The sequence below is a fragment of the Populus trichocarpa genome, chromosome 6 (assembly GCF_000002775.5).
Source record: "Populus trichocarpa isolate Nisqually-1 chromosome 6, P.trichocarpa_v4.1, whole genome shotgun sequence".
NCBI classification, from domain to species: Eukaryota; Viridiplantae; Streptophyta; class Magnoliopsida; order Malpighiales; family Salicaceae; genus Populus; species Populus trichocarpa.
In genome coordinates this window covers 7,574,924-7,600,118 of record NC_037290.2, presented here as the reverse complement: position 1 = coordinate 7,600,118, position 25,195 = coordinate 7,574,924, and the positions used below count along the sequence as shown (strand labels likewise).

Genomic DNA, 25,195 nt, shown 5'->3' with positions numbered 1-25,195 from the left:
AGAGATAAAGAGAGAGGAGAATGTTGTTTGTGACTAGAGAAAAGAGAGTGTGCAACATGTGTTACGAGGGTAATTTAATTATTTGATTTGATTTGAAATTTTTTATTGATTAAAAATATAAAGAATTTTCAAAATAACGAAGTTACAAACTATAGAAAACTCGAAAACTCGATGTAATAGCAAATTAAAAAATAAACAAACTAGAAGGACTTCTTAAAATAGGAATCATAAGCAATAGGAATAGACCACAGTATAAAACTTCATCGATGAAAGATCCTTCTCACTTCATGATTGCTAGAGAGTACCAATCTCTTTCAAATCGTTAAATGTAATGGCAAATTCTTTATTCAGAGAAGAAGATAAAAACAAAATCAGATCTAGAACCATTTACAACTAGATTAAGATTTTTCTTTAGAAGTGTAGCTCAACTGGTCATGTTCTGAATTTATTCTCTAAATAAAAATCCTGGAAGAGAAGTGAAAAGGTTGCCGCCCATGATTCTTTCACCCATGCCAGGGTTTTTATTCCAGGGAGAACCGAAAAGGAGAGGGAGAGAGAGAGACAGAGGATACAAGCAGCTGGTTATTACTATTATTTCATTTTATGAAACAACTTTGGGAAGTTAACATCATTAAACACTCAACATATAAATACTTTTCAATATCCAGGCGACAATAACAGCATCTTTCATGCAATCTAGTAGAAAAATTTACAACAACATCATGGCTCAGTCACAAATTTCTACACTAACACCTGCAATTGTCTCGCTGCCTCCTATTTGCCAGGCCCTTAAAAATTGTTGACAACCAAGTAGTAGCACGGAATCAGGCACGGAATAAATTTTCTTGAAGCTAAAGAAATCCTAAATTGGTTAGCAGCTTCCGTATCCAGTGCAGGTCATTTTGAACAATACTATTTCTAACTAGCTCTTGCTTCTTTTCTTCTTGGGCCAGTGGCTTGTATACGAGTTCATAGCCATGCTGCTTCTCATCACTGAGCCCATTGACTGTTTCTCCTCGATGTGGATTGTCATCATCAGTATCACGCTTTTCTTCTTCCGCCTGTAGCTTATGTCTGACTTCGTTACCGTGCTGCTCCCCGTCAATGAAACCATTAACTGTTTCTTCCCGAAGTGATTTGTCACCAATTTCATGCTTCTCATCAAACTGAATATTATGACAACTCAGTTAATTGATAAGAAGAGCATAATGGGCAGAAATGCCATAAAATGTATCACAAGATCTATCAGACCAGTAATATGCACTTTGCAATAGCCTTAGCGTGCTTGTATGAGTGCCCGAGTAGTTGTAAAGAAGCAACCATCTGAGGAGATTTGTGCTTGGAGTAGGCTGATGTTTTTTTCTTTCCTTGAGCATTTCTCATTTTATGGAAATGGTGGTGGCTATCAAGTTACTATTAGAACTTCTTGCACATTTCAAAGCAATAGCTCTCGGTAGCATATTTCATTGTTTAACAAAGAGTTCTGCTGTTCTCTCGCATATGATGTTTACAACAAAAATGTACCGGTCTAAAGTGCCAGGGGCACAGCATCTGTGGATCCTGGTTCTAAAGAAGAAGGGAGCACGAAGCTGTGTTTTTTTTAACTTGTCCAGAATACAAGTATACAATTGACAAAGTGAGGGAAGAGAGGATCTTTCTTGTTCCATTCCTTTTGGCAGAGTTAATTGGTTCTGGATAGTTTTTTCTTTTCGAGAAGATACAAACCAGTGCCAGATTATTTCTTTGGAGTGAATCCCCTAGCACTAGAGAAATCGGCCAATGGAAATGTCCAATAACTTTATTTCATTCAAAGCCAAATTGGTAGCAGAAACGAAGAAAAAGACAATGGAGTACGCATTAATCAGGCAGTTACCTGTAGGAAATTGTGATTCTCAACTTCATCAACTCCAACAGAGGCATGAAAGGCCCGACTTCTCTCACCTTCATTGTCATTAGCTGCTTCATTTGGTAGAACTGATACTGCAGACAAGTCAGGTACCAGAACAGGATCTCCTTCGTGAGTAACCACACTTCCTCCGACGTCAGACTTTGATGAGTTTATGGCTGTTGGAGCATCATCATTTCTGACAACATCCTCTCTGATCACCGTACTCTTGTTTGACTTAGTTCTCTTTTCAACTAACACTTCATTCACAGCAGAAGCCCCCTCTGAGTAACGTATGTTATCTGCTACAATTGCTACAGGCTTCTCTTGCATAGGAGAAATGTTATCAGCAACAATTCGTTTCTCATAAGTCACTGGAGTTGGCTTCTTTGCCGGGTTAGAACTCACATTCATAGTAACTCCTCCATTGCTTGCATCAGAAACCAATTCTTCCTTTTGATGAGTCAAGTTCTCAGTAACAATCAGCATTTCTGGGTTGACAGAAGGTTCCTCAGTCCCATTAGCAGATGGTTCTTCCTCTGTTACCTTCTGCAATGCAGCATCTTCCCAATCTTCCCAAACTACGATTGTATTATCAGTTTCCCGAGTTTGGAGAACCCGATCAGGACCCGGTTGCCAGCAAATTCCCCCACCAATACCTTTCAGTATGAACTTGAACTGGAAGGATTTTCCAACCGGTAAATCCTACATAAAACATTAAAACGCATCAGCACCTCATCAAATCTTTCTAAAAGTAACAACATTTTATACATCGTCTAGTAGTTTCTGCTTACCAGTTCAACAGTCCAAAGATGCTCATCTGACCAGTTCAGTGGTATTACACTTCCAGGATCCCATAATCCCAACAGAGGATCATCCCCCACTATGGTAAATTGCTCACCAAAGGAACACTCTTTCTGTAGCTGGAATTTGACACGAACTGTCTTTGATTCATCTGCACTCAGAGATAAGCATGCCAAGCTGAGACCAAGGATTGACCAAAAGATCTCAGGGGCCAAACAAGAAAAAGAATACTTACTTGTTTCATGGTTTTGATCATCTCTGGTCTCCAAGTCTACCTAAAAGAAGAAATTAAAACCAGTTTAGATTTTATACTGAATTTTAAGTACATACACAATAAGCCCTAACCCCATAAGCACCTTGTAACATCATCAACTACAACTGCTTTAGAGAAATAAACACAAGTAAGGGTTAAAGATAAGTATTTTAAGCATAATTTCTCTGTCTTTGATATAATTCTTCCAAGGACTCTGTTTTCTCTTTTGAAAACTTGTCAAGAAAACATCTTTGAGTCTGCCTTCATGAGTATTTTGAATACATCTCCAACAAGTGAGAATAAATAAAATTAATAAGGGACAAGAAAAGGAACCACTCCAGAAAGTTTTGGAGACCTAAAAAGGAAAGCTGAAACTTGAAAGCTATGACATACATAGAGCAAGAGAGAAGGAAAAGAAAAGAGCGCATGCCTGGGACTCAGGTGAGGGAGAAGAAGAAACACGAATTGTACAGATAGGCTTATGTTTCACACATAGGCAGTGCAAGAAGCCAACATTATGAACAAGCTTCTTTGATGGAAAAATACTAATTTCATGTCTCAATTCTCTGGATGAGAAAAAGGGTCTGTCTCCATTTTTGTGAAGGATGATCTTTGAAAAAGAACTGGCTAGGGTTTCCATCACTTGACAACAACAGTAGTTCAGTTGCTAAGCAGTGGAGAGCAGAGAACTGATGATTGATTTGTTTTGGTTTGGTTTGTCTTTTGATTCATTGTGCCCTGGGAGATGGGTGATAGGGCCTCTAGTCGAGAGAGTTGATAAAATGAATGTGGAGGTCTGACACGTGTGAGAGACTTAGCACCTGGAGGAACCCTCATTAAATAAATTATTGGTACAGTACTATTGCAGGTTTTAAGGTCACCGTCGGTGCTCCGCTCTCTTTCAACCCCCACCATCAATTTCGGATAATAAGAATCTTCTTAATTTATGTCCATATCTAAAAATTTAAAATAAAAAAATAATTTATTTTTGATACCATTGAAGAAAAAGGATTCTCTTTGCAAGTTCTTTCTATTCTAGCATGGGAATTTGGCAATAGCAAAATTTGGGAAAATTCGAGGCTTATAATTCATTATGTGAATTTGTTTTTAATTAATAATTACTTTATTTAATTTATATGAGATGCATTTTTATTATATAGATATACATGCATAATATTTATATATTTTTAAATCGAATATAATATATACTTTTTTTAATACTGACATGACACGCTGGCGCATGGATACCTAATATATCTCTAGCCAAAATGTCCACAACACCAAGAGTTTGTGTGGCTGTAACAAACTGGGCTACCAAAAATGGGTACTGTGGGCCTCATGTAAGTTGGGCTCATAGTTTAGGGCAACCAATTGCCAATTATGTGCTTACTGGACATCGTTGAGATGAGAATCTATATATTATCGACCATTCAGTGGTTTTAGCATTTTTCTCGAGCGATGTTGGGGATCCATTCTCAAAACAAAAATTTATTTGATTTTTTAGAGATTTTAGGAATATCTGAAATAATTTAAATTCTAAAGTAGAAAATGTATTTTTTTAATCAATGTTCTCTCTTTTTATTTATGCATTCTATTTATTTGTCAAAACCATGATTTAAAAAAAAATAAAAATAATCAAAAACATGGTTTTTTGAATAAAAACATTAAGAAATTAAAATAAAGACTAACAATAATTTTAATTATTTAAATTTAGGAGAAAAAATATTTTTCTTTATCCAAGATTCTATTTTCGTTATTCTTTATTTATTCTTAATGTTGATAAAAATATTTTTTTTTTAATTTGCAGTGTGGTTTTTCATATAACTTATCATGAACTATGCATCAATTTTCAACAAAGAAATAAAAAATAATGTCTCAATTATTTTATATGATTATAAAAAATATATAAAAAGAAGTAATTTACGGAGAAAATATCAAAAACTGACAAGAAAATGTTTTTTTTTTATTCTCATTGAATATTCATGTACAAGATTTTTTTAAAAATATTATGCACATTAGTTTCATATATAATTATTAAAACAAATTCAAATATAACCATCAAAATCTCTAATCTTATTTAAAAAATATGACATGATTGAATGATTTTTGAAACATCATTATAATTATTTATTTAAAGATGATTTTGTTTAAGAAATAAAAAAATAAAAAGAGGAGGGCTAAAAAAGGCATGACATTGCTAGGCATGATCACTTGATCCATAAAAACTCCAGGCATGCCTGGTTTTATTTTAAAAAATAATAATAATAAACAAACAAACATATTGTTTTCAAGGAAAGACAATATACCATCCACTATAATAAATACATACTATCTTTAATAGCATCGTTTGGAAACGCAGTTTGCACCGTATTCCATAAAAATTTAAATTTTTTATTTTTTCTAAAAAGTAATTATGTTTTGTGTGTTTTGGATCGTTTTGATACGCTAATCTCAAAAATAATTTAAAAAATAAATAAAAAAAATATTATTTTGATATATTTCGGTATGAAAAACATTTTGAAAAGCAACCGCAACCACACTCCCAAACATGAAATTAATAACTCCTTTTACAATTCAAAAATTAAATTAAATAAAATAAATCTTTTCAAGCCCTAGCATACTTTTTCCTGCATGAATAGAGACTCAAACATCATTCATTGATTACCTCTCTTCATGATAAATCAATCAATTCCAAGATTAACATTTCATGTAGTCAAAGTATAGACAATAAAAAACTTTATCTCATTTTTCTCAACAATTAAAGATCAAGATATAATAAAAATAAAGTTTAGAATTGAAATATAAATGCCTAAAACTATAAGGACTGGATAATGAAAAAAAAGGGACGAAAATATAATTTTATTTTTTACATTGTGAATGCAATGTAGTCATCCATAATAAAATCATGAGTGAGTCTACAGGTAACAGCAAAAAGAAAATACCTTCTTCTTCTACAGTTCTACTTTATTTTGTAATAATTTATGAACTTGGTGATAACTGATAAGCAACTTTTGGACTTCTCTCCCAAATTTCACGCTCGTTCGATAATACGCTTCTGCCTGCCTTTTGTCCACTGATATGATATTTTGATAAATAAATAAAATCAAAAAAATTGCTGACATGTATGTGTCAATCAATTTAATTACAGGTACGTATAGTCATAAGATGTTTAGAATACGCTGGTAACGTGGTGTTAATTATATTTTTTAAAAATTTAATTTAATTTTATTAAAATTTAATATATTTTAAATCGTTTTGATGTGTTAATATCAAAAATAATTTTTAAAAAATAAAAAAATATTATTAATATACATTTCAACACGAAAAATTATTTAAAAAGCTACTACAATTACACTGTCAAATACTCTCTAAAGTCAACGTCAGGATTCTTTTAATTACAGGTCACTGGTTAAATAATTTAAATCTTTAAAATGAAACCAAATTTTTTTTTTATATATATATATAATTCAATACTCTTGCGGTGTTACGTGTTTTTGGATTTGATTCGCACAATTTCTCACCCTTATTGCTTCATTGTAGGAAGATTTAATTATCATTGGAGACAAAATCTTGGTGTCTCTTGAATAATATAACAGGGATTTGTTTAATAATTAAATATATAAAGTTATTGACTCAAAAATATGATTTATTAGTAACATGTTAAAATAATAATAATTAAAACAATATTATTTAAGATTAAACGAAACAACTACTAACCCAGAACATAAACTAAAAATAAAATGTAATTTAATAGTAAATAACCGTGAGCATGGAAAACGAAGCCAATTTGAAAAGTATAGTAAGGTTTGGAAGTCTTAGGCTTTACCCCACAGCCCACATCAAGTCGATTCAAGTCCACCCTCTCGATTCAAGTCCACCCTCGTGACCACAGAACATGTCGATTATAAAATTTCTAAATATAATATTTAAGTTTATTTTTTTTAGATTAACATGGATATTAGGGTCAGCTTGCACGTACCTCGATTAATCTTTTAGATCCTGAAGTTAACGACTATATAAGTCTCCAGTAGCCCTGATGTTTGTGAGACTTGAACTGGTGATTTTTAGAAAACAAATCTAAAACTTGATCAATTAAGCTACACTCCCCGAGTTAATTTACCCTAATGTGGTATAGAAAATTCCCAGATTCCCTTTTGTTTCTTTTGGTATGTACTTCACACGTCTCGGTCACGTGCGTGGACTTGAGTCAACTTGATGTGGGCTGTGGGGTAAAGCCTAAGACTTCCAAACCTTACTATACTTTTCAAATTGGCTTCGTTTTCCATGCTCACGGTTATTTACTATTAAATTACATTTTATTTTAACAAAATAACAAAACTAAGAGATGTGTGCCAAACTTTGTTTTTCAAATATTGAACTGCAATAGTGTTTTTTCCTATTATTTATTTTCATAATAATTAATAAAAAACCCTAAAAAACACTGTTTAGTTAAACTTTCATATTCAAGACTCGGTGCTCTGGGAAAGTGGTTCATAGGAGGGAGGCATAATCTCACATATTCAATGAAATCATTAATTAAGGATTAGCAGATAAACTTTCATTACCGATAAACAAAGCTATCAACTGTGAAGTGGTGTTGACTTGGAAGCTAGTGTGACCGTTCTCCAGACAAAATTTAAAAATGTGATAATAATTATTTTTTGAAGTATTTTTTATTGGAAAATATATTAAAAAAAAATATTTTTTATTTTTTAAAAATTTATGGAACTCAAATTGATAATCTTTAAAAAATAAATTTAGAATCTAATAAGTTGAGTAAGAAAGAACTCTTAAGATTAGGAATCAAAATAAATTTTCGTTGACCTGATGACTTTCTAAGATAGGAGGTGTTGGTTTTTGACCGGATTGTCACGAGTTTTGTTTGGTTTATGGGAGGTCCACAGGAAGTTGCGTGATAACCCCTCCAATTTGCAAGAGCAGCATTTGACAGATAAGGGGGATTGGGTGGGCGTAATTGTAGGTATTATATTAAATAAACTTCTACTAGTAAGGATCAACTATGAAGTCAAACTTGGTTTCTATTATTTTTTTAATGAATTTTCACTTTTTTTCCTTTCTAGATCTTAATTATAAGAAAAGAGTAAGAAACATACTCGTCGACAAGACTAGATCTTGGTGCCCACTATAATTCAACCATCTCTAAATTATCGAGCTTGCCTTCAACAGTTGCTGAAAATAATATTTACAGCAATATACAAAAATAATTCTTTGTTTAACTTCTCTTATTCTAAGCAATGCAGAACCATCAGGGGCCAGATTACATAGAAAAAGATTAGCTTATAAAATAAAAAAAAAAGTGAATAGTAGCAAAAAAATTCAGCAAGATAACATTGGGATCAAGGGGTTTGCTCTCCTTGTTGTCTCAAGTTTGAGCCATGTGGTTGCTAATATGATGATCACTGGAGGTTTATATGGTCGTTAACTTTAGGGCCCGTGAGATTAATTGAGGTGCGATCAAGCTGACCCGGACATTCATATTAATAAAAAAATAAAAAAATAAAAAACATATTTTTAAAAATTGTGATTCATCAATTAAATGGGATAGCTGAGAGAATCACAATAAAATAGTTGTCACAATATTTAATAAATATAATGCTCCATAAACGTAACAATATAAAAATATATTATTTTACCAAATGTTTTTCTAAAATATTATTCTACCAAAACTTTTAATTTTTAATTTATTATGCTAATTTTTTTAGAAACCCACAAATTAGCCAACTGCCACTGGCTAATATCAGATTCGTTAAAAACAATCAGATCAAATTACCATACAACCTATTTTTCTTGTTTTTTGTGACTTTTTTAATGGATCCCATACCCAACCTCAACCTCCACCTCAAATACAAACACACACTAATTACATATGGAAACCAGGTTATAAATTAAACAGCAAAACCCATCTTTTCAAGGAATAAAATAAAAATAAAAATAAAGCACCATTTTCATGACGATGGGAAAAACCATCAGCAGAGTCCTCCAATCAACTTCCATCCCTTTACAAAAATTTTCTTATAATCCTTCCCTCCTCTCAAGCAGCAGCCACACTTCGAGCAGAGCCCTCAAGCTATCTGTTCTCCATAAATCATTTTCTTCCTTATAAGATCTCAATAATGTCTTGTTCATTGTTCTTGAAGGTAATCTTGCAATCCTGTTTCGTTGTAATTTTTTTGCATGCGCCATCCTTCACTCAAGCAGCTACCACTTTGAGTGGAAATGAGACTGATCATCTTGCTTTGCTTGCCATCAAAGCTCAGATAAAACTTGACCCTCTTGGTCTGATGAGCTCATGGAATGATTCTCTCCATTTCTGTAACTGGGGGGGCATCATTTGTGGTAACCTTCATCAACGAGTCATCACTTTGAACCTTAGCCACTATGGCTTGGTAGGTTCACTCTCACCACAAATTGGAAACATGTCCTTCCTTAGAGGTATTAGCTTAGAACAAAACTACTTTCATGGTGAAATCCCACAAGAAATAGGCCGTCTAGACAGGCTAAAGTACATTAATTTCTCCAACAACTCTTTCTCTGGAGAGATCCCAGCCAATCTTTCTGGTTGTTCTAGCCTTTTAATGCTTCGTTTGGGGTTCAATAAATTGACAGGCCAAATCCCATACCAGTTAGGATCATTGCAGAAGCTCGAGAGAGTTCAGCTTCATTACAACAATCTCAACGGGTCAGTTCCGGATTCTTTAGGAAACATCTCATCTGTTAGGTCTCTGTCCTTGTCAGTTAACAATTTTGAGGGGAGCATACCAGATGCATTAGGCCGTTTAAAGACCTTGAATTTTCTTGGCCTAGGCTTGAATAATTTGTCTGGAATGATTCCTCCCACAATTTTCAATCTCTCATCTCTTATAGTCTTTACTTTGCCCTATAATCAACTACATGGCACCTTGCCATCAGACTTGGGACTTACACTTCCTAATTTGCAAGTCTTGAATATTGGTCATAATTTTTTTTCTGGACCTCTTCCTGTGTCAATATCCAATGCTTCAAATCTTCTAGAATTGGATATTGATACAAGTAATTTCACTAAAGTCACGATTGATTTTGGAGGCTTACCTAATCTCTGGTCACTAGCTCTTTCCTCCAATCCCCTTGGGAAAGGAGAAGCTGATGACCTGAGTTTCATAGATTCCTTAACTAAATGTAGGAATTTGCGGTTATTAGACTTGAGTAATAGCCACTTCGGAGGGGTGATTCCTGATTCTATAGGTAACCTCTCAACCCAACTTTTTCTGTTGAAGTTGAGAGGAAATCAACTATCTGGTAGCATCCCTACTGTAATCGAGAACCTCCTTAACTTGGCGGAGTTGACAGTGGAGAAAAACTACTTGAGTGGGAGTATACCTTCTGTACTAGGTAACCTTAAGATGCTACAAAGATTGGACCTGTCAGAAAATAAGCTTTCGGGGCTGATTCCATCATCCCTTGGAAACATCACTCAATTGTTTGAGTTTCATCTCCAAAAGAATCAGATAATGGGGAGCATTCCTTCCAGTTTTGGAAACCTGAAATACTTGCAAAACCTTGACCTTTCTCAAAACCTTCTCAGTGGTACGATACCCAAAGAGGTCATGGGTCTTTCTTCCCTAACAATCTCTTTGAACCTGGCTCAAAATCAACTGACAGGTCCCCTGCCTCCAGAAGCGCAAAACTTGATGAATCTTGGTTACTTGGATGTTTCCGAGAACAAGTTATACGGTCAAATTCCCAGTAGTCTAGGCAGTTGTGTAACCTTGGAGAAACTTCACATGCAGGGTAACTTCTTTGAAGGAGCTATTCCTCCTTCATTTAGCTCCTTGAGAGGACTCCGTGACATGGATCTTTCCCGCAACAATTTGTCTGGCCAAATTCCACAGTTTCTAAAGCGCCTTGCACTCATTAGCTTGAATCTTTCATTCAACCATTTCGAGGGTGAGGTACCAAGGGAAGGGGCTTTCCTGAATGCAACAGCAATCTCGTTATCTGGAAACAAAAGGCTTTGTGGTGGCATACCACAATTAAAATTGCCGCGATGTGTTGTTAACAGATCAAAGAATGGAAAGACGTCTCGGCGGGTCAAGTTAATGATTGCAATACTTACCCCACTTCTTGTATTAGTTTTCGTCATGTCTATTCTTGTCATCAATCGATTGAGAAAGAAGAATAGGCAGTCCTCTCTAGCATCTTCATTGTCATCAAAACAAGAACTGTTATTGAAGGTTTCCTATAGAAATCTCCATAAAGCTACAGCAGGCTTTTCCTCTGCCAATTTGATTGGTGCTGGTAGCTTTGGCTCCGTATACAGAGGCATTCTGGATCCAAATGAAACAGTTGTGGCAGTGAAGGTGCTGTTCATGCGTCAACGAAAAACTTTGAAGAGCTTCATGGCTGAATGTGAAATACTTAAGAACATTCGGCATCGTAATTTGGTCAAGATCCTGACGGCTTGCTCGAGTGTAGATTTCCAAGGAAATGACTTCAAAGCTCTAGTCTATGAGTTTATGCCCAATGGGACTTTGGAAAGTTGGCTGCATTCCTTTCCAAGGACAAATGGCATCAATGAGGACCTGAAAATATTAAGCTTTCATCAAAGGTTAAACATTGCTATTGATGTGGCTGCTGCTCTCAATTATCTTCATTATCAGTGCCATAAGCCAGTTGTTCATTGCGATTTAAAGCCAAGCAATGTTCTCCTTGACAATGATATGACAGCTCACGTGGGTGACTTTGGGTTAGCTAGGTTCATTGAAGAAGCCATAAATCCGTCTCATCGGAATGAAAGCAGCTCAGTTGGACTGAAGGGAACTGTGGGATATGCTGCACCAGGTATGGTAGCTTTGCTTTACCCAACAAAGCTTACAATGGTTTTATGAAGATTAATCAAAACCAAGTACATGAACGAAATTATTGCATTTAAAAGTTCTTTTCTTTGATCTAACAATCAGTTCAAAATTTGATTATTGCAGAGTATGGTATGGGAAGTAAGCCTTCGATGAATGGTGATGTATACAGCTACGGAATCCTCTTGTTGGAGATGTTTACAGGAAAGAGGCCTACTGATGACATGTTCCATGATGGATTGGATCTCCATAATTTTGTTAAGACAGCATTGCCTGATCAAATTTCAGAAGTTGTAGACCCATTATTTGTTACTGGAGGTGAAGGAGATGAAGAGGAGACCGGCCACTTAGAGAATAGAACCAGGGGACAAATAAAAAAGGACCAAATGCAAGAGAGTTTGATAGCAATCCTAAGAATTGGAATTGCTTGTTCGGTGGAATCAATCAATGAAAGAAAGAACGTTAAAGATGTTCTCACAGAATTGCAGAATGTCAGGAGATTTTTTCTTGGATCCGGGAGGAACTAAAGCTCAAGAGCAGGTGACACAGATCTTTCACATTGATTAATAACTTATAGTTAGATTTTGAAACAGTATGATAGGGAGATTCTTAAGTATAAATGAGTATAACTCTCAGCAAGTCTTTTGACAAGCAGGGTTCTAATTGAACATATAGTTTCCCTTTTCGTCTGTCAGGTTATCAGCAGGATGGTTCAAGGCAACTTCCAATCAACCAGCAGTCTGCCTGTGAATGTTACTGCCGTAGTCCATGTAAAAGATATATACATGTGTGTGTGTGTGTGATTTCTCCTTTTCTCTTTCTTTACTGGTTTGGAATATGGCTCTCATCTGTGATGCTCCATCCATTGTTGTTATTTTGTCGAAATAGCATTCTCTGAAATATGGCTCTCATCTGTGATGCTCCATCCATTATTGTTATTTTATCGAAATAGCATTCTCTGAAATATATGTACATATGAAATTCTCTGGTACGGTAACATCAATGGAGAAGAGATGTTGCTGCCTACTGTTTCTAGGCATCAATTGCATACATACTCTGGACAAAATAAATAAATACATGGATCATTGTTATCAGACTCGAGAAAACTAAACTGGGCATTTAATGAACCTTGGATTTGTACAATTACATATTATCAAAGAACCGTCTCAACCCAAAAGCTTAAACTGTTAGGTAAGGTTTCAAGATATGATTTATATTATTCTCTAATACACCACCTCAAGTAAAAGTTCTTTAGACTTGAAACTTGCACAGACCCACATTATCTTATGCTTGATTTTTATCAAATAAATGGGGTGGTAAGATTCAAACTTGTAATCACTTGGTCATCAAGGCTCTGATACCATGTCAAAATATCATCTCAACTTAAAAGCTTAAGCTGTTAGGTAAGGTTCCAAGATATAATTTATATTATTTTCTAATAAATGTATACTGTAATATTTAATATCATATATGTTTTTATTTAATAAATCAATATTAATTGTGGAAATCTTTTAACTCTATATGTATATGTATACTGTAGTATTTAATATCATATATGTTTTTATTTTTAAGTTTAAATATATATCATGAATATGTTTGATTTTGATAAACTAAAAAAAAGCAAACATGCAACCAATTATCTATATTATCTAAGAATCTGATTAAAATAGAATAAAACAACAAATGAACATGAAAAAGTGATTGAACAATCTATGTTGGAAGGATGTTTAATTTTAATCAATAAGTCCTTAACTATTGATTAAAACTCAACTTGAATCTTAACTTTTGTTATTATTATTATTTCGGATCAATGTAATTCAATTTTTTTAACACATGTCAAAGAATCATAATCAATTTTGAAGTGAGACATATAACCAGCAAAAAAAAAAAAAAAACTAAAATATAATAAATTATTAACTACCAAATCCTTGTTATCTGGACCATTTCTTATATATATATATATAGTTAGTTAGTTAGTGCTGGTTTTTTTCTTAAAAAAATTGTTTTTTTAGTGTTATTGTCATTAAGTTTTTTTTTTTAAAAAAAAAACTATAATCAATTATCAAACCTTAATTATTGTCAATTTTTTTTTTGCAATTAGTCATTATCTTTTATGAGTTTGCATGAAGAGTCATTATTACTTACAATCATGATTATTACTATCCAAGATTAAATGATTTTTTATACTAATTTTGAAATAACAAACAAAAAAGTAAAAAAAATGGAAAATAATAACCATTTTTATGAGGTTGTATGAAAAATATAAAAATAATATGAATTATTTGTTGAAAATTGTGATAGAAATAAAAGAAAAACTATAAATTCCTTGTCATTTTGACCCTTTCTTCTTTTGAGTATAAATGTACAATCAATGCTAATATCTTATTTTAAGATAATATTTGTTATATCAAACTTTTATTATTGTTAAAAAAATGGCAATTAATCATTAAATCTTATAACAAGTTTGCATAAAAATAGTTATTTTTTTACAATAAGGATTATTTTGTATGCTAGTTTTGAAAAAAATAATAAAAAAGTTAAGAATACAAAAAACAATAATTATTTTTGTGAGGTTGTATGAAAAATAAATAAAAAATTAATTATTTGAAGAAAATTGATATTGAGCAAATGATAAAATACTAGATAATGAAAATAAATAAATAAACAAAAAAACTACAAAAATAAAAATAAAAAAATTGGGTCGGGCGCTTGTCAAGCCTACGGGCATGGGCATGGTGCCGAAGCGACTAGGTTGTAAGCATCCGGCTAGGACCCTAAAAATTATTTTAAAAAACGTGGCGGATGGCTCCTGCCAACACAACGTTGCGACTCTGGTGCTGCGTCTACGATTTTCAGCAGCCACTTGCTGTTGAAAAAAAATGTTCAGCCAAAAAGGTTCTGCTATAGCAGACAAAAAGACACCGTTTCAAGTCAAAAGGCCTAAAACGACACGTTTTGTCCACCATAACAGGGGCTTGGCTACGATGAGACTCCATTTGCTATAGCTTCTTAATAATTAGCAACCATGAATTCGAGATGATTCGTCAGGTTAAGACCCATACCTTGAATGATGTGGCCAATGGAGCCCTTTAAACCTGCAGAAATTGTTTGATTTTTAGAGTAGGAATTTAGCTAATCCAAAGTCACCAACGCTGCTTGGCTTTAAAAATCACAGTGAAAGATCTGAGTTTCACAATGGTGAAGGAGATATATAATCCAATGCAGAAGGAACATCAATGGCTATTTTCAGTCTGAGTAAAGCTCAATTTGTTAGTTCGAGTTGTTGGATGTAGCCCCTGGTCTAGATTGCCATCAGACTTGAACTCAAAAACAAGAACTTTGAAATCATTACCTTGATGATCAACATTGGAGCAAGAAATCATTACCTTGATGACCAACAGTTGAGCAAGCTGTGATGATCCTCAGGAGGTTACGATGCCTTACGCTTCTTAAAGCATTACATTCATGAGTGAAACTTTTTGAAGCACCTTGCTGATGAAGGTTCAGAATCTTGATCGCAACATTTCTTCTTTCACCAGAAAGAATTGCTTAGTACACAGAACCAAAGCTGCCAGAACCATTCAAATTCTCAGCAGCGAATCCATCGGTTGATTTTACGAGTTCCGAGACTGACATACCTACTTTCTATTCCTCAGAGACAGGTGCATTGAAATGCCTTGTTAACTTTCTTACCATACAAAAATTAGAAAGAGAGCACAATACAACAGTAATGAATGTTGCTGCTATTATTGCTGGGATTACTACCTTGAAGGAAAGAGGTTCTCTGGGTTTTTTCCTGGAGCATTTAGGTAAATGTAATTCTGTATAGCTTATCATTTCCAAATACTGGGATGGCATTTGCATTTGCAAATGTACCTTCTCTTGACACTTCCGTCTCTGAATCATTACAAGAAAGATTGAGATGCTTGAGAGCTAATAACCTGCCGAGAAACTCGGGGATCCTCCCAGTTAAATTATTTTTTGACAGATCCAGTTCTTCTAAACCTCTCGAAGTTTTCAGAGATCCAGGAATTGGTGCTTCAAATTTATTTCCCTCTAAATGCAGGCGTTCTAAACTGCAACAGGTGCCAAGGTACTTGGAATTTCACCTGGCATTTTGTTCCCTCGTACATCCAACTCCACATGATTTTGTAAGCTATTACTTGTAATGGCAGGGGACAAGTTAAGGAATAATTAGACATTATCAAAGAAATTCAGACAGATGAAAGACCAAGGTTGTGACGTAGCTCAAGTAAACAATAGCATTTTTATGAGTCAAAACTCTTGAAAATAAAAACATAATTACATAACTATGAGGAAATATTTAAAATATTTATTTTTTATTTATCTTAATTTTACTTGCTAAATAATTATTACAATCCTTTATATAGATATTTTTTTAGAAAACTACATTAATACTAAATAAAAAAAATAGAAAAATTATTCCTTTAATTTCAAATAAAAAAACTAGAAAATCTTAATAGTATTAAATAGAAAAATAAAATGGGAAAAAAAACTAAAATTACTAAACTAAAAAAAATAAAATATTCTAAAAAAAATCTTGCAGTAGTCTTCCTTAATTGGAAGGAACTAGTTATTGAATTTAAAACTTAGTCACAAACTCTTCTCCATCACGAAACATTATTTTATATATGAGTTATTTTATCATGAATGAATCTCTAATATTTTTGTTAAGCCACCCTAGCTCTACATCCTTTTACAAATCATCCTGTCGTATTAACATCTTTGTGTAGTTCGTCTAGTTAGCCAAAGAACTAGGAAAACTCAAGTCATCAACGACATCCCCATTTCCCAGGTTGTTTTGATCAAAATTGAGTCTAACTAAACTGTTTAACCATCCTAGATTCCTTGGAATAGTTACAGTGAGACCATTTTGAGCAAAATCGAGAACCTGAAGTCCAGAAGCATTAGACATTGATACAGGTATGAGTCCTGTAAAACTTTTAACACCACCAGCAAATATTTCCACGCCACGAAGTCAAACCTACATCTGGTGGTAACTGCCCATGCAGCTGGTTTGAGTAACAGAGAACTAGTATATTGAAGAAATATTATAAATTGAAGATGGAATCATACCAGACAAATAATTTTCATAAACCTGAAAATAACCCAATCCTCTTATATTAGGCATGCTTCCTCGTGAATTATTCAGGGGAAGTGATCACAAAGCAAACATAGAAGAAAAATTCCCTATCCAAGGTGGTGTTAACAGTAGGTAAAATATTAACTTCCTATTCTATTTCTCTTGGTTTACTGAGCATCTACATAACTAGTTAGTACATAGAAAGATAAATCTCTACAATTACTCCACTTTATCTTGTTAATTCTCGCCAACATTCTTCCTCAAATTGGGGCATAGATATCTTTGATACCCAGCTTGTCGAGCGAGTTGTGAAATACTTTACTGGAAACTATCTTTGTTAATATGTCTGCCAACCAGTCATTAGACTTAACAAATAGGTTCTAGCCTATTTGTTAATATGTACTGGACAATGCCACAGCATTTTGTTTCTAGCTCCTTCAAGTAACTGAATTACCTCCCACAAAGGTAAAATAGTCAAACATGGATACTTGTCAGTAACACTTCCTACTCAATCTGTATTTGTATAGCCACTAATGTCCAGATGATCATTCTTCGAGAACACGAGCGCTTTTCTAGGAGCAAGATTTCAAGTAATGAAATCTGTGAGATAAGAGATAACTAAGGTTCGGCATTTACCAAAGCAACATTCCTTGAACCATCATTGAAACCTGTCTCATGCTATTTTCGAGCCTTGAGTTCGTCCCAACATCTTAGATACCCATGTAATTTAAAACAAGTCTCATGGGCATGAATTAAATTACCACAGTATGGCCAGCGTCCTCCTCCTGTTTGTAACTGTGACTTTAAAGATTGATTTGGCTTTCCACCATTTATAATTTACAAGGTATCTACATATATAGTTTGTACGGATAGCTAATTTAGAAAGTTATCCTTAGCTATCAATTAGTTGATTGCTCTAATTTACTTCGACCCGTAAATTGTGAAGTTTACAAACACAGCAAAATAAATCTCTACAATTACCCCACTTTATTTTGCCAACTAACGCTAAGTGGAAGGCTTCCTGTAAAGCTATTACCTCCAAAACCTAGGATAACCAACTTTGTCAGTGAGCTAAGCTGGTCTGGAATCTCCCCAATAAACTTGTTGACAGCAAGACCGAGCACTCTAATTTCTGTACAATAAGTGAGATTAGTTGGAATCTTTCCTCCTAAGTAATTGAAGGTCAAGATGATATGCTGCAAGGGAAGGAGACGACCAACCCGTTCTTCAGGAAATTCACCCACCAAAGCTGTTGTTTCACAGGTTAATTCTTGTAAGATATGTAAGATTTCCTATAGAAGGCGGTTTAGAGCCTACTAAACTTTAATACTCCAGGTTCAAAGTTACCACACTTCCATTAGATGGACAGCATGAAACACCAACCCAATTACAGAAATTGATTGAATCATTCCATGAACTCATGATTTTGTGCGGATCTTGAATTAGTTTTGCATGAGGCGAACTCGGATTGCGATCCCATTAGCAGAAACATCATCATTGAAGGAAAGACCACCGCAAACTGCAGTTTGTATGATAAGCATTTCATCTGAGCTAGCACTAGGCCAATATCATTCTCCATTTGAGATGAAATCACAAAATTTAGCATTAGAAGGAGGAAAGCCTGATTGATAAAGAAGTCTCATTCCAACAATCTCATTCAAACGACCTACAGGATGCCAATCCGATCCCACCAAGGAAAAGCATTCCGTCCATTCCCAGTACTATGCACCAGATGATCCCTTGCAATGCTTCTAAATTTTAAGATTGTCCTCCAGTTCCAGCTGCAATCATTTGAGATATTCGTACTCCAAATACTTTTATTCTTCAACAAAAAGACATGACACTAGCAAACATAATGACCCTGGTTTTAAAAGCAATTAGCTCCAGATATTTTGGTAAAATGAAACTGGAGGATATATACTTAATCTACTTGACTATGATCTAAAACTGAAGGCAAGCACACACATGGCCAACACATGCTTGTGTTTGAAGAAAACACAAGTTAAAAATATGCAACGGGTCAACTTAGTTTAAAAGCACGGGCAAATAACAGAAGAAAGAAATTCATTTGACCTGCTTTTGCTGTAGGAAGAATTAGTCCTCTTTTCTCTAGTCTTATAAAGCAATCCCTTAAAATGGTGCAACAACCCTTTTTCCTGCAGTATATACATTAATTATTAGGATATACAATTCAATTTCTAGGCAGACATGAATATGATTTAGGGCAAAATAAAGAACAGCATTGAATACCATAAATACTTAATAGCATATCAGTACTGAAAAAGAAAGAATTCACAATTCACAGTGAGTCACACTACTTTAGAAAGAGTGCCCCAAAACATTTCAAATAATCAGTAACTCTGACCTGTTCACCGTTTCATGGGGTTTCATTGTAGAAATTCGGCTTGCTTAAGTTCTCTTAGTAGGTTCTTCCTAAGGTAATGGATGGTGCTTAATGCATATGTTGCATGGAAAAACCTATCAAATTTCTGTACTAGGAATCTCCCTTAAATGGTGGAAATGAATTGAAAAAGCAGGTTCTAATCTTATGGAGGATTAAGGGCCAGCTTATCAGTATCTTTATACCAAGAGGTCATATTGTAGTAATATTTACATGCTAGCAAACTATGAAAGGAAAACAGGAAGAAGAGAATTCACCATGATGACCTAATGAAAAATCACTTATACCATTATATCTGAGGACCAGGGAGTAACACAAGACTGATTTCTTGTTTTCTGAGCTTGCAATTAACTAATTATTAACATCAAATGACACCAGGAGTTCCCCCAAACACTTCAGTGGGAAAGATAATACTCTTTCGGTCTGAAGGGTCCCAGTGAAGTGCTCAAGGGAACTCTAGGGGACACTTGATCTATGCACCATTGCACCTATACCAAATTACTAATCCTCTTGTTGTTTATATTATCAGTGATGGTCGCCAACTTATATAGGAACTGTTTCGTACAGCAGCTAGTAGTACATAGTGAATCTAGACGCAACAATAGGCTGAGTGGATGGGAGATTGTGATAAAGAGAATAATTCAACTCTTTCGTATTCTATGATGATAGACATCCAGCCTTTCCTTTTCAGATCTTCGAGGTAGATCTTATTAAGATTCTAGGAGAATATACATTTATACATTACACTAAAATTTGATCACAACAAATTAAGGTCCCTATCCTTTCGGCACCAATTTGATAAGCATCCCTTTCAAGTATTTCTAATTGTTGAAACTCTTATACTTCAAAAAGAAAACAAGAGATATACTAAAGATAATTGGACACGGAAAAAAGAGAGAAGAAGAACAGCTTGTGACCAGCTTTAAAATCTAGAAATCTTATGTTTCTCTTGAAAGTGCAATTTGAGCTCAATTTGGCTTCTTCTTCTTCTTATTAAGGAAATGAAGACTACGTAAATGCTTTTTTCTTTTTTTATTTGAGGAACTAAAAATCAAAGACATTATATTATAGAAAAAAACTATTCTGATGGTGAATTTACTATGCCTCTCTCACAGGTCCAGGACGGCTACATCGTGTTAATTTCTTGTTCTACATTCATTGCTTAGAATATCAGTTCAGTCTTTGTTTATTGTTAATGTTTATTTTTAACATTTATCAACATATATGGTGATTGATTAATTTTACTAACATGCCGACCAAGCTTATGATGCGTGTTCCAAATTTTTCATCGTCAACAAAGAATTTCACGTCACCCACATTTTTTCTCTCGATTGAATCGAGTTTTAATTTAGTCTAGCGAAGCGTGGACACCTAAACTAGTATTTGCGTATTCATTGATGGCTCAAACCAAATCTTTTTATACTAATTGAAACTTGATAACCATATCTATGAAATAAACAGGCAAGAAAAATTGAAGGAAAGCTTTGTCATTGCTTAAATGCAAAACAATATATTAATGGAACCTAAACGAAGCAAATAAAAATTAGCATGCAGTTAACAGCATTTATACTTTTAACTGCAGTCATGTCGTTTCTGTAGTTAAGAAAGAATGTAGAAACTCCCTATATTCTAAGTTGGTTGCCGATATATTAGCGGTTCCTTTGTATGAAAATGAAGCCTCTAGCAAGGATAACATGCACGTTGCTGTTTTTGCGTTGATCGAGTACCCCAAGCAAAGCATATAGCTAGCATGAATCTAGACAGAACTGTGGGCAACAGGGAAGGTATAGAATAACTTCCTCTTCATTTTGGTCCCAATCCATAATCCAACCTTTAATTTCATTTTCAGCAGAATTTCCTAACAACAAATAAAGCTGAAAAGATAATACCAGAGTACGTATAAGGGCGTGGAAGAAATTTATGGCCACTCACCCACAGCATAAACAGCATTCATACGGTCCAGATTCTGACCAGGTTCAGTCCTATCATGTCTTCGATTGTTTGGTCCCCCACTTGCTCACAATAGATCAAGAAACCTTTACCATATCAGAGCTAGGCAGATATTGTGTAACAAAGAAACAAAGATCTTGCTGTCCCCAAGAGTTTCCGTGACATCTTTTCATTATGCCTATTCCTAAGGGTAGCCGTAATCCTTTAATATTTTTTTTTTTGTCAATTTTATGGTTAAGTTGGAAACTCGAAGAAAATTGATATTGTGTGGAATTAATAATAATTAAAAAGTATTAATTTAGGTTAAATAAGATGTTTGAATTAAAAAAATAATGGATAATTAGTTGGGATCCAATTACTTTTAGTCAATTATAGATCTTGTTGAAAATTTAGGGAAATTAAATTAATATATAATTGATAAAAAAAAATAGGGTATGGGTTGATGTTATTATTTATTGATAATAGTATGATATGTACATTTATAATATTTAATTATGATAGGTATAGCAATGATAATAAGTAGTTATGATAATAATATTTGTAATGATAGTTATTATAATAATAATAATAATAATAATATTAACTAGCTAAGCGATCTATACACTTTAAGACATTGTATTGTAATTGATATACATAACATATAGTATTTCGCCCGAGAATACAAGAATATTGTAAATTAAAGACAACATATTTTAATCACCATGTTTTAAGGTGTATAAAATTATATGACGTATAGTGATTTTTAAATCAAATTTTTATTTGAAAATATATTAAAATAATTATATATATATTAATGTTTTTTATATAGTTTTGTGTGTGTGTGTGTAAAAACTATATAAAAAAACTATCAATATAATATTTTTTAAACCAAAACTATTTTAAAAAAGTACCTGCAAATAGAAGCAGTACCAGACATCAGATACTAGCTTGAGTAAAATAAATGTCTTCGAGCCCATGTCACTGGCGGTTTCTTTTCAATTTAGGCTGTGTTTATTATCTGGAAAATGATTTCTGGAAAATTATTTTCCAAACTTTTTTATATTTGTTTCATCATTAGAAAAGTTGGTTAACGGAAAACACTTTCCGGTCAAAGAAAAATTTGGTTTGGTTTTCAGGAAAGTGTATTTCGTTTATTTTGGGCGGAAAACACTTTCCGGAAGTTGTGAAAAATTTAAAAATGTTATATTATTTGCTGATTATATCAAATTTGGTCCTCAAACTTTTGATTGTTATATATATTTTGTTTTGAATATTTGTTTTTCAATTTCATCCCTTAGAATTTAATTTTTAATTATATTAATTTTGGTCCTCATTTTTATAATTGTTATTTGCTTTTCCCTTATCATTTTTTAATTGAAATTTTTTATCTATCAAATTTGGTCTTCATTATTTTGATTGTTACTTATTTTATTTGAAATAAGTTATCAAATGTTAATTATTATTATTTTAATTTCTTCATCTTTCAATTTTTTTTATTTTTTAGATTTGATCTCTATTATTTTGATTATTATTTATTGTATTTGAGATAATTTATGAAATTATATTTTTTTTCAATTTCATTATCATTCAACTTTTTAATTTGTAAGATTTTTTCCTTATTATTTTAATAAACTTGAAAAAAATAAAACATTAATAAGTTATTTTCCAGCTCATTTTCCATAACATAGCCAAATACTGGAAAGTGTTTTCCAATTTATTTTTCATTACATTACCAAACATCGAAAAATAATTCACTTTCCCGGAATTCACTTTCCAAAAGGAAACTACTTTCCAGCAAACAAACGGGGCCTAAGGAATTCAACTCAATCTTTTTCTTTCCTTTTTTTTGCTATAAATTAAATATTTAATATCATCCAATAATTAATTAGAGTAATAAGTAACTATAAATCTAGATTCATTCTTGATTAGATATTTTAATTATATGAATATTAATATACTATATATTTCTTTTACTCTTTATAGAATTCATTTACCACATATACTTAAGCTAGTTGACTTAATTAAAAAAAACTATGATAGGATATTTATTTCAATTATGAATTGCGAAAGGAAAATGATCATGTGTGTGTATATATGTTATCATAATTCAATTGTAATTACATTATTTATTATAATTACCGATCAAAATAATTTATTATTGCCTATGGGCATTAAAAAGTTTAAGGGTTTAGCATTAGAAGGGTGTTTCAGACTCGGAACACAGCACAAACCTTTAGAACATCCAAAAATATTGTGTGGCAGCCTCCTTGAAACTTGTGACTTCATGTAATTCACATAATTCTGACCGTCGCGGAAGATCTTTCTCTTCTGAGATTTCTTCAAAAAGAACTTATATCCATATTATTGTTTTTGTCAAAATCATTCATTGAACAACAACCATGTTGAGAAAAGTTTCTCACAAGATGTTAGATTACCAGCAACTCTGTCGTGGAAAAACTCCTATCCTCTTTGCTACAGCACCCACTGCTATAATCTTTTTTGTCTACGCAAACAGTATAATTTCTACTGTTTCTTTACAATAATTTTTTGTTGACACTAAACAATTTTCTGGGGAACTACATGTTCATACAACTGAAAGACAAATCACGTTGACAGCTATCATTAAGCAACCACTGCGTTCTATGCAAAAAGTGATTAAGGAAGTTGATCATAGTGAACATCACAGTTCTGTAATTCCGCCCTTCAATCTCACAGAAGAAGAAAGAATTGCGTGGTTTCGGAAAAAAGGCACCGGGGTTTGAGATTTTGAAGTCAAAAAACTTGACCAAGGAATTTCATGGTCGATTTCTTGAATTTTTCAGCAATGAGTGTATTGTTCAAATCTCCATGACATGGATTTCGCCGGTAGCATCCTTTGAAAGAAGAGAGTTGGAAAGTGTGTTCAAAGTCCACCCTCATGGCTGCTTGTTGATTCTATCAAGAGATATGGATTCCATACAAGGTTGCAGGATTCTGAAACCACTACTTGACCATAAGTACAGAGTTGCTGCAATTACCTGACTTGTCCTTTATGTTCAAGAAAACTCCAGCAGAAACTTGGTTTGAAGAGATGAAGAGTGGGAACAAAGACCCTGGCGAAATTCCATTGTCTCAGAATCTATCAAACCTCATTATACTTGCAGTTTTAAACAAGTATGGAGGGATTTACCTGGATACAGATTTCATTGTCCTAAAAAGTTTTGCAGGCTTGAGGAACGCAATTGGAGCACAAAGTATTGGTGTGTCCAAGAATTGGACAAGATTGAACAATGCAGTTCTAGTCTTTGATATGAATCATCCACTACTTTTCAAGTTCATAGAAGAATTCGCTTCGACTTTCGATGGAAATAAATGGGGGCATAATGGACCCTATTTGGTCTCCAGAGTTGTGCAGAAAGTGGCTGAGAGACCTGGATATAACTTTACAATCTTGCCTCCCATGGCATTCTATCCAGTTGGTTGGAATAGGATAGGTGGTTTTTTCAAGAAATCAGAAAGCAATGCGGAATCAAGATGGGTAAATGCCAAGCTACTTCAGCTTATAAGTGGGGAGACTTATGGGATACACGTATGGAACAGGCAGAGCAGTAGATTCAGCATTGAAGAGGGAAGTATCATGGGTAGATTGATCTCAGATAATTGTGTCATTTGGGAATACAAATAAAGCTCTTGAAGAAGATTTATGAATAGAGATGTATAAAGTTTCTTCAATCAGGTAGCTGCACCCGTACAGAGTCATCAGATACAGAATCAACAAAAATCCTCCCATTGTTTATAGATGAGTCCACTCGTTGCTTGAAAGTCCCATATTTCTTCCAAGAGTCTTTTGTATCTTTATTTGTCGATTTCATTCATCTCCCATTCAACGTAAATATCACAACGAGGACATAAAAGCAAATCTCTCGCAACAAAGATGTAATTTTATTTTTTGTTCTGAATTATAGGCGACTAATTGTTTCATTTGCAT

General features: G+C 33.5%; 3 protein-coding genes and 1 long non-coding RNA gene across 6 annotated transcripts; 2 read left to right on the top strand and 2 right to left on the bottom strand.

Annotated features, from left to right (window-relative positions):
- Positions 1–569: 569 nt before the first annotated feature.
- Positions 570–3,757, bottom strand: LOC7487312 (uncharacterized). Its single transcript, XM_002308180.4, has 5 exons — positions 3,373–3,757; positions 2,925–2,964; positions 2,680–2,840; positions 1,874–2,590; positions 570–1,166 (listed from the first exon to the last, which is right to left on the bottom strand). The coding sequence occupies exons 1-5, from the start codon at positions 3,580–3,582 to the stop codon at positions 852–854; spliced, it is 1,443 nt and encodes a 480-aa protein (XP_002308216.3). The 5' UTR covers positions 3,583–3,757; the 3' UTR covers positions 570–851.
- A 5,108-nt stretch (positions 3,758–8,865) lies between these two features.
- LOC7468050 (probable LRR receptor-like serine/threonine-protein kinase At3g47570) lies at positions 8,866–12,705 on the top strand. 2 transcript variants are annotated; one of them, XM_024603270.2, is made up of 3 exons: positions 8,866–11,780; positions 11,921–12,334; positions 12,470–12,705. In XM_024603270.2, the coding sequence occupies exons 1-2, from the start codon at positions 9,077–9,079 to the stop codon at positions 12,319–12,321; spliced, it is 3,105 nt and encodes a 1,034-aa protein (XP_024459038.1). In that variant the 5' UTR covers positions 8,866–9,076; the 3' UTR covers positions 12,322–12,334; positions 12,470–12,705. The 2 variants fall into 2 exon arrangements, with proteins under 2 accessions (XP_024459038.1, XP_002309132.1); XM_002309096.3 differs by having other exon boundaries at positions 8,867–11,780; positions 12,490–12,705.
- Positions 12,706–14,414: 1,709 nt separating this feature from the next.
- LOC112327946 (uncharacterized) lies at positions 14,415–20,057 on the bottom strand. 2 transcript variants are annotated; one of them, XR_002982474.2, is made up of 2 exons: positions 19,239–20,057; positions 14,415–19,054 (listed from the first exon to the last, which is right to left on the bottom strand). It is a non-coding gene; the product is annotated as an uncharacterized LOC112327946 (long non-coding RNA). The 2 variants fall into 2 exon arrangements; XR_002982473.2 differs by having other exon boundaries at positions 19,264–20,057.
- Positions 20,058–23,407: 3,350 nt separating this feature from the next.
- Positions 23,408–25,188, top strand: LOC7487351 (uncharacterized). The gene is given in 3 exon segments (XM_024603530.2): positions 23,408–23,969; positions 23,971–24,242; positions 24,244–25,188. Coding segments are annotated over 3 exon segments (1,020 nt in total). The 5' UTR covers positions 23,408–23,870; the 3' UTR covers positions 24,893–25,188.
- The last annotated feature ends 7 nt before the right edge of the window (positions 25,189–25,195 follow it).

Bases quoted from the DNA above. Each gene is read 5' to 3' on its own strand.
- LOC7468050 (XM_024603270.2), top strand. From the start codon at position 9,077: ATGTCTTGTTCATTGTTCTTGAAGGTAATCTTGCAATCCTGTTTCGTT. The intron at 11,781-11,920 runs GTATGGTAGCTT...TGATTATTGCAG, and splicing joins TGTGGGATATGCTGCACCAG to AGTATGGTATGGGAAGTAAG.
- LOC7487312 (XM_002308180.4), bottom strand. From the start codon at position 3,582: ATGGAAACCCTAGCCAGTTCTTTTTCAAAGATCATCCTTCACAAAAAT. The intron at 2,591-2,679 runs GTAAGCAGAAAC...TGTTTTATGTAG, and splicing joins ATCTTTGGACTGTTGAACTG to GATTTACCGGTTGGAAAATC. The intron at 1,167-1,873 runs GTAACTGCCTGA...CATAATATTCAG, and splicing joins AGAATCACAATTTCCTACAG to TTTGATGAGAAGCATGAAAT.